Source organism: Triturus cristatus, chromosome 9 (genome assembly GCF_964204655.1).
Source record: "Triturus cristatus chromosome 9, aTriCri1.1, whole genome shotgun sequence".
Classification (NCBI taxonomy): domain Eukaryota; kingdom Metazoa; phylum Chordata; class Amphibia; order Caudata; family Salamandridae; genus Triturus; species Triturus cristatus.
In genome coordinates, this window is record NC_140592.1 from 1,024,635,425 (window position 1) to 1,024,650,086 (window position 14,662).

Sequence of the window (14,662 nt, forward strand, 5' to 3'; positions counted from 1 at the left end):
CGCTCTCAGCTCCAAAAGGTTGATATGGAGCCAAGTCTCCACCGGAGACAAGAGTCCTCTGATCTCTGCCTCCCCCAAGTGCCCCCCCCCCCCCCCATTCCAGGAGGGACGCATCCGTCACTACTACGTGCTCCGGTTGGGGTAGGGAGAGGGATCTGCCGCTGACCCAATCGCTGTTCGTGAGCCACCACTGCAACTGCTTCGCAGTGCCCTTCGAGATCAAGACATGGTCGGACAGGTTGCCACGATGCTGGGCCCACTGAAACTTCAGGTCCCACTGCAGGGCCCGCATTCGCCACCTGGCGTAACGCACCAACAGGATGCAGGAGGCCATCAGCCCCAGAAGCCGCAGCACCAACCTGACCGAAACCCAGGCTAGAGGCCGAAAGATGGGAATCAGAGCCTGAATATCCCGGACCCGCTGCTCCGGAGGATAGGCCCAGAACTGCGCCGAATCTAGAACCGCTCCGATGAAGAGGAGCTTCTGGGAGGGTCTCAGGTGTGACTTCGGCACATTGATGGAGAACCCCAGCAAATGCAGGAGGTCGGCCGTAGTCTGGAGGTGGGAGACGACTGCCTGGGGCGAGCCCGCCTTCAACAGCCAGTCGTCGAGATAGGGGAAGACTGGAACCCCCGATCTGCGCAGGTGAGCTGCGACCACCGCCATCACTTTCGTGAACTCCCGAGGGGCACTGGTGAGGCCGAAGGGGAGCACGGTGTACTGAAAGTGCTCCTGACCCACCGTGAACCGCAGGTAACGCCGGTGGGCCAGCAGGACGGGGATGTGAAAATAAGCGTCCTGCAAGTCCAACGCTACCATCCAGTCTCCAGGGTCTAGGGCAGCCAGAACCTGAGCTAAGGTGAGCATCTTGAACCTCTCCTTCCAGAGGAAGGCGTTGACGCTCCTGAGGTCCAAGATAGGGCGTAGGCCCCCTTTGCCCTTCTTGGGAACCAGAAAGTAGTGGCAATAGCAACCACGACCTACTTCTGGACCAGGAACACGCTCGACAGCCTCTTTGGCCAAGAGGGCCTTAACTTCCTCCAATAGAAGATTCAAGTGACCCCCCGACATACGGTGGTTCTGCGGTGGCATGGCTGGAGGGGTCGTCTCGAAGGGGAGGGAGTAGCCCATTCGGACGATTTCAAGCACTCACCTGTCAGACGTGATGGAACGCCAGTGGAGCAGGTGATGGCGAACTCTGCCACCCACTGGCGTGGAATGAGCCTGAAAGCTCGGACTAGGAGGGCTTTGAGGCGGATGCTGCCGGGGTGGATGTGGACTGACCGGCACATTGTCCTCCAGTACCGCCTCGGCAGAATCCACGTCCGCTTGCAGGTTGGTTCTGCGGGCGGTGGCTAGACGGACGTGAGGAGGAGCCCCTTCCTTGGCCACTAAAAGGGACGAAAGGTGGAAGTTTGCGGCCGCGGGCCGAGAGACCCAAGGACTTGGCCGTAGCCCAGGAGTCCTTGAAACGAGCCAGCGCACTATCCGCCTTCTCGCCAAAGAGGCGAGTGCCATCAAAGGGCATATCCATGAGGGTACTCTGGACATCCCCCGAGAAAGTTGTGGACCGTAGCCAGGAGTGGCGACGAAGCGCCACCGTGGTCGAAATATCCCGACCCAGCAAGTCCGTGGTGTCTAGTCCACACCGTATGGCATGCCGTGCTGCATCTCGCCCGTCAGCAAGCGCCTGGGTGAGCCATGACCGGGCCTCCTCTGGACACAGGGGCAGCGCACCCTCCACCGTATCCCACAGAGAGTGGGAATAACGGTCCAAGAGGCAAGCGGTATTCAAGGACCGCAGACCCAAACTCAGGGAAGAGAACAGCTTCTTTCCGAACTGTTCCAGCATCTTGGATTCCCGATCCGGAGGAGCGGACGGGAAGGAGGATTGGGAAGTCGAGGCCTGGATAACCAGACTCTCGGGGGTGGGGTGTTGGGACAGAAAACTGGGGGTCGCCCGGAGCAGGGCGGTGGCGACGGGCCACGTTCCGATCCACAGGAGGTACTGTGGAGGGCTTGGACCAGGTGCCCTGCAGAACGTCTATTAGTGCCTCATTGAACTGCAGCAGAGGCTCTGTGGAGCTTGCTGACGGTTGAAGCACTTCTGTGAGGACGTTATTCCTCACGGCCACAGCAGGCAACTCCAGCCCAAGGTCATCGGCCGCCTTGCGCAGCACCACTGAAAAAGCTGCACCTTCCTCCGAGGCCACTGTCGGAGGAGAGATGAATCCAGCGTCCTGGGAGGTGTCCAGACCACTGGCATCCCCCAGTTCGTCTGCCCAGTCCTGTGAAAGTTCGGCCTGTCTGGCCAGAGGGTCCTCAGACCCCTCCCAGTCGCCCCCGTCATTCGATTCCTGATAAACAGGAGGAATAACCGGAGCCGGGCGGTAGATGAAATGCTCAACCATCGGCGTCGGATGCTGCGCCGCAGCGGCGTCGAGCGGCGCCGAGCCCGGACCGGGGCTAAACCGGGGAACGGCATCGTCCGGGGACGGCGCCGGGGGTGGAACCGGTGTCAAGCGCCAGCGGAGGAGGCGTCGTGAGGTCGACCGGCAGAGATCCAGGCCTGGATCCCTCGGGACCTGCGGCGTCGGTAACGAGGTCGTCGACGGCGCCAGGGCCGGAGCCGCCAGCTCGCGAGGTCGCCCAGTCGAGCCCGCGGGGCCCGAAGGTGCGCCGGCGGGCGTCGACGGCAGAGCCAGGCCCCTCATTGCCGAGAGGAAGCACTGATCTCCGCCGGAGTCGCGTCAGTCCCAGGGACCGGCGGGTATGGAGACGGACGCGGCTCCAACGGAGCCGCGGGGGTGGGAGCACCCTGACCCTCGACCGAGTCACGCGACCGGCGAGGGGAGTCCGAAGAGCGGTGTCACTTCTTGGACTTCTTCGAGCGCTTAGACTTACCCGAAGACTTCAAGCCCGACGAGCGATGATAGTGGCTGTGGCTCCGCGACCGGTCCTCGGACCTCCTCCTGGACCGGGACCGTGAATGGCGTGGAGGTGAATGCCGAAGCTCGAGAAGCTTACGGGACCGCTCCCGCCTAGCCTTCGTGGTCAAGGCCTGACAGTCGAGGCACGACTCCGCATCGGGGTCGGCCCCCGGGCAGTAAAGGCGCCAGCGATGGTGGTCCGTCGCCGACATCAGTCGATGACAGGACTCACAGGCCTTAAAACCAGGCATCCTACCGGCACCAGAGTCGAGTCGACAGAAGACCAAAAAGAGTCAAAAAAGTTTAGTCAAAAAGTGACTAAGGGGTAAGCTCTTCCCGGATCGGCGCTGTCTGGCGCGGAAAAAAGAAGAACTGACGTCAGCGCGCGAGGGCGGCGTCTAAGTACTCCGACGACGTCATTCCGGCGCACAACGCCGACGACGGACGCGGAGCCGCCTAGCGACGAACAAGGGGTATTGCTGACGAAAAATCTTTCCGGATCCAGCCGGACGCCTGGGGATATTCTAAGGTGAGGAATCTAACTAACGTGTTTCTTTCAGATCATGTAGTTTTATGTGGTCCAGCTTATAATGGTCCAAGGAAAAAGTGGATTTTGCCACTCGGCCGTAATATGGGGCCGAGGAATTACAGCATTGCCCTTAGAAAACTCAGAAGTAATACAAGTCAGTCCATTGTCTTTAAAGTTTCAAGGTATCTGATGTCTATGTGGAGGTTAAGACAGAAAAAGGTGTCCCCTTAATGCTGCTGTGCACTTAAAGTCTTAACATATTTTATCCTGGTTTTATTGTGATATATTTAGTCAGATCTACTTTGTTTTATATGCGATTTTAAATTTTTATATATTTTGCTCTTTTATGGCCTTTTAGGCTGAAATAAAGATATTGACTGACTACTGAATGTTAACTACACTCAAAACTTGATTTTATTGTACTGTGATGGCTATTTGTTGTGACATTGCTGTAAAGCCCTGATACCATTGGGTCTTGCCAGCGCCATATTAAACTTATAAAATAAAAATAAGTAAAATATTTTTTATTTCTCCTCACGGGGAGGTCTGATCCAAGCACAAACTGGACTTCATGAGAAAAGGAAAAGAAAAATGTATCAGACCTTGAAGCAAGCCTGGTCTGGCCAACAACAGGACAATGAAGGTGATGGTAAGCTGCTGTCCTTTAAACACGTGAATCATTGCACTGGTGAGAATAGGTTGAGAAACCTTTAAAAAAAAGCCATGATCCAGTCAAATAAAGTAACTGCCCAGTCTGGGCATGCAAAGTGGGCATTGTTTGGTAAATGAGCGCTCTGCAGAGGTGCCTAAGGTGTGCAACCCTGCCCTGTTTTACTATCGAATACATCTCCACTCCTACTTCACCCACAGCTTCCCTTTACTTATTTGGTTGAAAGCCATGGCCACGTCATCAAAGGTGCAAAATACACCAAGAGTCTCATGATTAAATGTCTTTACTGCTAGATAACTTAATACTATGGCATTGTGCAAAATAAATGTTTTCCTTTCAAACTTTCACCAAGAAACAGTCCTTGCCAGTTTTATATGTCAGGAAAACACGGTATGGAAAGTAATCCCTCTCAGAGTGTTGTGGGGCCTTTCACGTGGAAAGCAACTGCAATGGAGGTATGCAACAACTCTGCAATTAGGAACAAGCTATACGCAGCAGAGAATAACTACATCAGAAAAGGAGATTAAGCAAATTCTACACAATCCATAAATCATCAAGACAAATTGCTGGTACGGATTTCATAGATTTGACGGCTGTTACCACCTCCATGTGGTTCAGTTTGTAATTCCCTGAAATATGAGTGCCTCAAATTCACATCCAGATACATGTTTTGCCTCCTTGTACAGATATCTGAAAACAGCTCTACCAGCTCCTCATAGCTAGGTCCAGTCAATTGCTACCACTTTCCAAACCATTTAGTGATTTTTAAGTGTTTTCTGCGTCAACATTTTTTGAAAACCGATTTTTTTGGACCAATATTTTTCAAAATCTCAAGTTCTGAACTGATTGACAGTGACTATCTCAAACTTGCACTCCTTAAAGCATATTAATAACGAACTTCCAAATATCACTCATTTCATTATCTACCCATACTGGTCTATTCTTTTTGTAGGTACAGCACACTGTTGAAGTTAACGTTTTGATCATTATATTTTATATTATATTACATTTTACATCCAGATGAAGGTCTCAACCGCGTGCTTCCAAATATGGAGCGTCCAGAAAATAATAAATCAATTACGTTTCTGCGAATATAGTTGAAGTCCTTCAAATCTAAGCCAGCAAGATCTCTAAGGGCACAAACTACCTTCTATTTGCCATGCCCAAAGGTCACTAGTGTATGAAGGTGTCTTGGTAAGAAATTGCTCCAGAATCCTGAAACAAGATGCTCATATCACATAGTACACTAGGGGGAACATAAGGAGCATCAGCACTGTGGCCCATATAGATCTGTGAAGTATGTTCTAGTTAGAAATCCAGTGCAAATAGCACTTCAAAAATATGGAGATGCTATTGTGCTAAGGAACAAGTTACTTACCTTCGGTAACGCTTTTTCTGGTGGATACAGTATCTGCCTGTGGATTCCTCACCTTGTGAATATCCCCTGCGCCAGCAACATTCAGAAATTTTTCGTAGCTCTCCACGCCGACGTCACAATAGCATGGCTTAGCACGCGGCTCCGCTGACGTCACGGGAGCCATAAGAGAGCCTCGGCGGCGTGATGACGTCAATTCCGCTCTTTTTTTCCGTGCCTTCGAGGCACACGGACAGACCGACAACAATATATATACAGTATACACAGTACATAATATTCAAACCAACACACACAGTGTGAAGTCAATGCAGGAAAGCAAAATAAATAACACATCATTTGACAGTAACAGATAGATTTGATCACATTATCACTACTGTAGGTATACAAGGGTGGACAACGGGGAGGCGGGTGGGTCAGTGGGGAATCCACAGGCAGATACTGTATCCACCAGAAAAAGCGTTACCCAAGGTAAGTAACTTGTTCTTCTGATGGATACATCTGCCAGTGGATTCCTCACCTTGTGAATAGAGTACCACAGCAGTCCCCACTCCCGGAGGAGGGAGTCCACCCTTCTATACCAAAAAGTCCTGAAGGATGGAATGTGCTAAGTGTCCGTCCCTCCTCACCTCGGAATCTAAGCAGTAATGCTTCGCGAAAGTTTGGAGGGAGTCCCAAGTTGTCGCTCTACAAATGTCCTCCACAGGAACACCTCTAGATAAGATGTAGAATACTTTGCCCTGGTAGAGTGAGGCCTTATACCCTCTGGAGGTTCCTTACCGGCCAAAGCGTAACAGATCTTGATGCACAATATAATCCATCTGGAAAGAGTGCGCTTGTGCACCGCTCTGCCTTTCCTGCAGCCAATGAAGCCCACGAAGAGCTGGTCATCCACTCGAAAGTCTTTAGTTCTATCGAGGTAAAAACTCAACGCCCTTTTAGGGTCCAAGCAGTGAAGCCGCTCCTCCTCCTTGGAAGGGTGAGGGGAAGGATAGAAGGTAGGAAGGGTAATGGACTGCCCTAGATGGAAAGGAGTTACCACCTTAGGCAGAAAAGCAGCCCTGGTCCTGAGTACCATTTTTTCAGCATGAGTGGTCAAGAACGGGGGTTTCGAACTCAGAGCTTGAAGCTCACTTACCCTCCTTGCCGAGGTAATGAGAAAAACTGTTTTAAAAGACAATAGCCTTAATAGACACTTGTGCAAGGGTTCAGAGGGAGAACCCATCAAGTAAGTTAAGACAAGATTGAAGTCCCATTGAGGCACAATAAAAGGAGTGGACAGACATTTGTTGGTAAGGCCCTTAATGAACCGTAACACAATAGGGGATTTAAACAAGGACGGCTGATCCGGCAAGCAAAGGAATGCCGACAAAGCTGAAAAATAACCCATCACAGTAGCTACAGCAAAACCTTGCTGAGCTAGAGAGAGCGCAAACTGAAGGATGTTGGATAAACGAGCCCTCAAAGGGTCAATAGACTGCTCCCCACACCAATGGACAAATTTGGACCAACTATAGGAATAGATAGACTTAGTGGAGTGACGCCTGGCAGACAAAATCACGTCCACCACGTCAGGCGGGAGAGAAAATTAATTCAGGTTGCCCCGTTCAATCTCCAGGCATGAAGGTGTAAGTTCTGGAGGTGGGGGTGTAGAACCTGCCCCTGCGAGAGGAGGTTTCCCCTGATAGGGAGACGGAGGTCACGAGGAGAGGTGGAGAAGATCTGTATACCACACCCTTCTTGGCCAATCCAGGGCGATCAATACAACTTGGGCCCGGTCTTGGCGAATCTTTCTCAGAACCCGAGGAATCAAGGGTATGGGAGGAAACGCGTTAAGGAGATGTGAGTCCCATCTCAACTGAAACACATTCCCCAAAGCTCCCTGCATCGGATACTGGAGACTGCAGAATAACTGGCAGTGAGCGTTCTCGTTAAGGGCAAACAGATCCACCCAAGGAGTTCCCCACGTCCGAAAGACGTGACGAACCACCTCCGGATGGAGCCTCCACTCGTGGTCGGCAGACAACTGCCGACAGACTGTCTGCACGCACGTTCAGAACTCCGGCCAGATGATTTGCCATCAGACAAATCTGATGATCCTGAACCCAGGACCAGAGACGCAGAGCCTCTCTGCAGAGACAATGCGACCCCACTCCTCCCTGCTTGTTGACATACCACATCCCAATTTGTACAACAGCTGAGTTGTAACCTGCAGATGATGAAACACCTTCTCTGGCGACTCCGCTTTGATCAGCCAGTCGTCCAGATAGGGGAAAACTGGAATCCCCGACCTTTTGAGATGGGCTGCCACCTTGGTGAAGACTCGAGGTGCAGTAGTAAGACCAAACGAGAGAACCGCAAACTGATAATGTTGCAACCCTACCGTAAAACGGAGATACTTCCTGTGGGACAGGATCGGAATATGAAAAAAAAGCATCCTGCAAGTCGATCAACACCATCAAGTCCTCCTGTTGCCGCGCTTGAAGAACCTGCGCAAGGGTGAGCACCTTGAACTTCTCCTGCTTCAGAAAAAGGTTTAAGATCCTGAGATCCAGGATTGGACGTAGCCTGCCATCCTTCTTGGGTATCAGGAAATACCGGGAGTAGCATCCCTTTCCCACTCTGGAACCACGTCTATCGCACCTTTTTTTCAGTAATGTTAGGACTTCCTCCTGTAGGAGAAGAAGGTGGTCCTCTGAGCAAGCACCTTGGCAAGGAGGGTAATTTGGAGGGAATTACCGAAAGGGAAGAGCATACCCATTTTCCACAAGATTTAGAACCCAAAGGTCTGTAGTGACCGGTTCCCAATCTTGCAGAAAATGGGTAAGCCGACCCCCCACAGGAACAACATGATCCAGAATGGTGGATCTAGGGCTGCTTTGCTGAGGCAAGAGGGAAGGAGGTATAGGAGGCGAAGGAGGGCTGACAACCTCGTGGACGACCTCTGTTCTTGCCCCTGCAGGTCTTATACAGGGTATTTTGCTGCTGCTGCTGAGGCTGCCTGTAGGTCCGAAAGAACGACCTCCCAAAACCTCTGTACCTTCTGTAACAGGAACCTCTAGGCTGCACCTGCAGGCCAAGACTTAGCTGCGGCTTTGCGGTCCTTGAACCTTTCCAAGGCTGCATCTGCTTTCTTTCCAAACAGTCCAGAACCATCAAAGGGTAGGTGATGCCTGCACATCTGGAGAGAACTCCGACGACTTAAGCCAAGCACTACTTCTTGTGGCAACCGAGGAGCCCATGATCCTGGCAACAGAGTCCGCAGTGTCCAACCCACTCTGAATAAATTGACGTGCATCATTAAAATTCTGCCTGTCCTCCTCAGACAATTTAGGAACCAGCTGTTTTGCAGAGTCCTTTAGAGTGTGGCTGTAACTACCCAAAAGATAGGTGGCATTTGTGGACTTCAAGGCCATACTTGCTGAGGAGAACACCTCTTGGCTGACTGGTCAACCTTTTTTGACACTCTATCACCAGGAACTTGAGGAAATGCCCAGAAGACTTCTTCAAACAGGCAGCTTGAACCACCAGGCTCTCAGGAGAAGGATGGGATGTTAGGAAGTCCGGATCTCCTGGAGCCGCCCTGTACCTCCTAGCAACAGATTTTGACACTGCTGGAGCCGAAAAGGGCTTACGCCAAACCTCCATAACTGGCTCAGTGATGGCATCATTGAAAGGAAGCAAAGATTCTACTACAGTGGAGGGAGAATGAAGAACCTCGGTCAAGATATTGGATTTAAATTCAGCCGTTGGGAGCTGCAAGTCTAAGAGCTCCCCTGCCTTCCTTATAACTGTTTGTTAAGGAACCACATCCTTAGAGGGAGCATCTGAAGGAGGAGAAAGCTCCCATTCTGGGGACATATTAAGGCCACTTGCTTCCCTTAAGTCTTCAAATAAGTCATCTGACTCTTGAAGTTCACCTTCCTCCATTTCTTCTGCCAGATACCTCTGCTCTTCTAAAATCCTCAGCGCCTCCCGCCTGGACCTTATCCTCAGAACCGGCGTCGCCACACACTACTCCGACAGAGCCGGCGTCGAACACGGATCCGGAGCCACAGCCTGAGCCGAACGAGGTAGAGCTGACGGAGCTGGAGATGAAGGGAACGGCATTGACGTCCAAGGCGTCGGGAAATGCCAGGACGGCGCCGTTGGAAGGAATGGCATAAAGGGAGCCTGAGCAAAGGCCTAGGGAACCCCGAAATTAAAGGCCATTGGACCTATGGGTCCCGAAGGTGCTCCAGAGGGGTACATTGCTCTTGTAAAGACACCATACATGGCATTCAAGTAATGCGATGTGTCTTGGCCAGGGAAAGGTGGGTAAGGGCCCGATTAAGGCTGAGGCATTACCGGACTCGGGCCAATCGGCTCAGACGGTGGAGCCAATGGAGTCGATGACTTATCAGGTACCAGAGCCTCTTCCACCGGAGCATGCGTCGGAGATGGAGACGGTGCTGGAGAACGCTCCGGAGAAGCTGCAGGCGAAGCCGGACGAACAGGTGAAGCCGGATTCGAAACCGGAGGAGAAACATAGTCCTTACGATGCCGAGGAACGGGAGAAGTCGATTTCGGAGCAGTCTCCTTATCTGAACGGCGTCGAGAGCCGTGCCTCCTCTTCTTCTTCTTTTGCTGCTTTGATTTTGAAGCATGACCCGACGTCGACTTCGAACCCGACCTGGACCTCGACCGCCTTCAACCTCTCTTCTCCTTCCTCATCTTCGCCATGAACAGCTTGGCCATTCTCTCCTTTAAAGCCTTCAGGTTCATCTTACGGCAGCAAGAGCACCCCTCGACGTCGTGATCCGACGACAGGCCCCAGACACAATCTTCGTGGGGATCCGTGATGGACATATGTCCTCCGCACTCTCTACAGGGCTTGAACACTGACTTTCTCGACAAAATCTTCAGGAAAGAAGCAAGAGAAGACCAGAAATACAAAGTAACTAGACAAGCTACGGAGGAGTCCCAGAAAACCGTTTGCGTCGATGGCGCGGAAAAAAGGGAACTGACGTCATCACGCCGATGAGGCTCTCTTATGGCTCCAGTGACGTCGTCCTCGTCAGCGTGGAGAGCTACGAAAAATTTCCAAATGTTGCTGGTGCAGGGGATATTCACAAGGTGAGGAATCCACTGACAGATGTATCCATCAGAAACCGTTTACATCCAAGTATTTTATATTTTGCTGTTTGGCACTGGTCACATCTTTATTTCTGATTCTACCAATAAAATCTAAAATGGGAGTACTCATTTAACACTATCCGGTACAAAAGCTTTGTGCTATGCATGGTTGAAGTGCAAGTCAATCATTTAAACAGACGGGCCCAAAATACCTTGAACAGATAACTGTTACTCTGGAACTTAAGTGAGTTTCCAACATCTAAAAAAGGAAATATGACTGGAGTTGGGCCTTTTGAGTGGGACTTGGAACAGAGCTGCTACGTTCTTCATAAAAACAGCACAAGACACCAGATGGAAAAGGCAAAGAAGAGAAATTAAAATTCTACTTTTAAAACATCCTACACTACGAACAGTCAAAATACTGATAACAGAAGATAATGGCTCATTATGAAACCCAAAGCCATTGGCTTTTGCATCGGCTTTCATTCCCCTAAAAGATATTATAGGCTGTTTTCATGAAGGAGATAGTTTGGGTGGAAACTGGTTACCTGTATGGTGAAGAGGCAGGAGGCCATTTTACTTCCCAACACAGCGTTGTGCCATCAGGCAACTTTTAGTGATCCAGGGTACCAAAGATGCGGACACTGAAATTCTAGTGAAACCCCTATCACCACCAATTATTATCCTGGCACAAATATGACCCTGAAGATAACGTGCAAGAGAAAGGTGTGCGGCGCTCTCATTGAGATGTGTCAGATCAAAGTACACAATATATTTAGTTCAAACCAAGTCACTTTTCAAAAGCAACAGGTTTGTGTTGTTTTGTCACATGGAGTCTGGCAAATAGTTTGAAATTCCAATCTACAGTGGTCCAAGTGTTCATAGTGCCATAGATTTGGCATGCCCTGCTACACATTTAGATGATATGGACATAAGGCACATGAAATGCCAATTGGTTGCTAACTTCTTGGAATTCAACACAGAAAACTTGAAACCGAGAACCCTGGCTACATCAAACTGCCAGTTAAGCTTCACATTTAACGAATGGTATTGTCTGTGAAATAATGGTTCCGAAAACTCTGGTAAAAAGGAGGAACACATTTTGGGGGCATAAAAATGTTATTACAAAATATCCTTTTAATAATCTGTGGTCCAGCCTGGTGGCAAAGAATGCTTCTAAAACTTATTAATCTGGGGAGGACCTCTTGACAAGGAATGTGGGGGCCAGAGGTAAGTAAGAGGTGTTTCAGGGCCATGTGAGTAGAAGGATGATGAATGAGAGTTGAGTAACATGCTGGAGCTTAAGTAAAGCAAATTGAGGAGGTATAGAATCAACAGGAGTGTGAGACGCAGGCGTAAATTTGCCTGGGCCAGATTGAAAAATGGACAAAGTATGTGTGAAGAATGCTGACCATGCATGAAGAAAAATAAACATGATTGATTACAAAGAGAAATGTCAAAGCAATAATAAAGTAAAACAATGAGTATGCTGACAGAGCAGCAGGTATGAGCACAAAACACAAATCAAGTTCTCTGCAAATAATTAAGTTGGTACAATGTACAAACTTCGGATACAAGCTCTGAATTACAACAACAAAAAAAGAAAAAGATTAACAGCAATCATTAAAGTCAAACTGGCAAATTTCACTATTATAATAGTTCAATCTTAAGACTAGAAATCTGTGCCCTTTCTGCTACACTATAGTGATCTCTTCCCTTAATGGATTTTTGGCTAAGGTTTTACAGCACCCAAAGAGGAGCATAAACTTATATGCAGCTTTATATTAAAAAAAAACTAACAAAAGCTCATATTTCAAAAGCCTTGTGGATGCAAACAATTGTGAAACAGGCTCTAATTTTCCACAATAATTTCTATTAGTCACTATTTGCAGTGAAACTTCTATCACATCTCATTTACAATGGCCTTTGGAATAGGGTGCATTGTGACACTTTGAGCATACCTTACTGTATGTCCACAGCCTAATTGAGTAGCACACAATACAAGTAAAATCCAGACACATAAATAATGGTTTCACAGTCAAAAAGTAATTCAGCAAATGAAAACATGAATATTGTCCTCAGCAACATCAGCAACCTAATTCTACATACCTCCATCATTTTTTGCTTTGCTGTGACTTTGAAGGATTTGAAAACTTACTATTTGTAGGAGTTCCGCAATTTCGGGCTGCTGGGCACTCTGCTGGGTGAAAAAATAATCTCCACCCATATGCAGAGCATTCAATAATAACCCTCCCATTACATAGAAAAATGGCTGCCTAATTTGCATATTGTGCCCTCTACATGGACAACACAAAATCATAAGATATTAAAAATCACTCAAGCATTTTCTCACTCCCAGATCATTAGCAGTACTGACATCTGTTGACGGGTCTCCTACCAGCTCGCTTTCCTCTTCTTCAGTAGGCTCTTTCTTCTCCTCTTCCACTAGTGGCTCTTCATTGGGCTCAGAGTCTTCCATCTCCACCTAACAAAAAAAGAGTATTATGGATATGCTAAAGAGCAACCTCTAGTGCCTTGGAACAGGAGTATGTGCACTTAGTCAAGCACACAAATGTTCAGCCAGATCACTGGTCCATCACCGAATAAAACTTAAGTCAACTAGCAAGAGACGTGCCCCCGTTCCTGTGCTCTTCATGTGGTTAAATATGCCACCCGATCAATCGATCAACTGAATAACAAAGAGCGAGAAAACTCAGAGTGATAAACATAGACAAGTCTATATGTAACAAAAAAAAAACAGCGAGACTAGCTGCTCGGAAAGCACAGCCAGTTAGAACCTGCTAGGCAACTTCAGATTCAAATGATTTAGTGACACAGCATCGCCTAAAGATGGCTATAATCAGCAGTCCAATAACGCACTGCCAAACCACAGGTACTGCAGAGAAGTAGGCTGAGAGCCAACAGCTTGGAGGGACCAAGTGAGGTTTGAGGAAATTGACCAGACAATACAGCAAAAAATAAAAAGCTTACAGGAAGGCAGCAAGAGGCACTGCATGCAATTGTATATGTCAAAGTTGTCACAGACCAAGTGCCTACTTTGGCCCAAGCCTGCTTTTGCGTGGAAAGAAAAAAATTGCCCTAGAAGAAATCGAGGCAGCAAAAGGAATAAATAAAAGGGAAAGACTGGAGGGCTCATAAATGAGTGAAAGAACTGACTGGAAAATCAATGATAATACAAGAAACAAGATGAAATGGATATCGGTGGCAATAGTGATAGAACAGAATCATAGAATTTACTACTCTAATAAAAAAAAAGATTCATTAAGCCTAATGGACAAGTAGGCAAATGAGACAAAAGTACAACTGACTTTCACCTGGGTCACTCGGCCCATTATTGGGGGTGGGGGAAGGTAGGGCGGCACCATCTATTTAACAACAGGTTCACTTTTTTCCATCAAAGGTTAAAATTTACAGTATATAATGCATTGAAGTCCTCAGTTATTAAAATGCCTAAATATCTGTTCAAACCTTGCCCAAGGAAGAATATCGTGCGAGCAATTAAATAGTACATTTTGGGGGTTTTAATTTATTTTAAAACCCACTACAGCTGAAAATTCCACAATTTGAACCAATCCATCATAAGGAAAATGTTACTTACCCTCTAAGCATCTGTTTGAAGAGTGCGGAGCTGCAAATTCACATGCTCTGCATACTCCAGCGTTGGGCTCAGATATTTCAACGTTTGTTTTCTTTGAAGAAAGGCTGTCGATTTACTGGAAACATTGAGACTCCACCATTTGCTGTAAATGTGCATAGGCACCCACTCGATTTTAGATAGTGTTTCACACAGCAGTTAGGAATGGAAAGCAAACGCTGTATGGTACACATGTGAACTGTGAAAGGAAGTGAGTTCTTAATTTAGAGATCTTTGAGTAGAGCTACACGCTTCCACGGAGGAGGTTAACAGCAAGTCAATCTACACCACTATTATACCCAACGAACCGATGGTTAAAAGGTGTTAAATACTATTTTCCGCTCTTTGCATGGGTTGCTCTAGATACACATGCTCTGCATAGACTATAAA

At 48.4% G+C, this 14,662-nt stretch overlaps 1 protein-coding gene across 2 annotated transcripts in view; it reads right to left on the bottom strand.

Annotated features, from left to right (window-relative positions):
* The window catches only part of YLPM1 (YLP motif containing 1), an 820,959-nt gene that overhangs the window by 146,476 nt on the left and 659,821 nt on the right, over positions 1–14,662 (bottom strand). Inside the window, exon 16 of one of the 2 annotated variants that reach the window (XM_085626748.1) lies at positions 12,995–13,102. In XM_085626748.1, coding sequence (XP_085482874.1) covers positions 12,995–13,102 — 108 coding nt within the window. The remainder of the gene's footprint in view (positions 1–12,994; positions 13,103–14,662) is intronic. The other variant, XM_085626747.1, reaches the window with a different exon arrangement.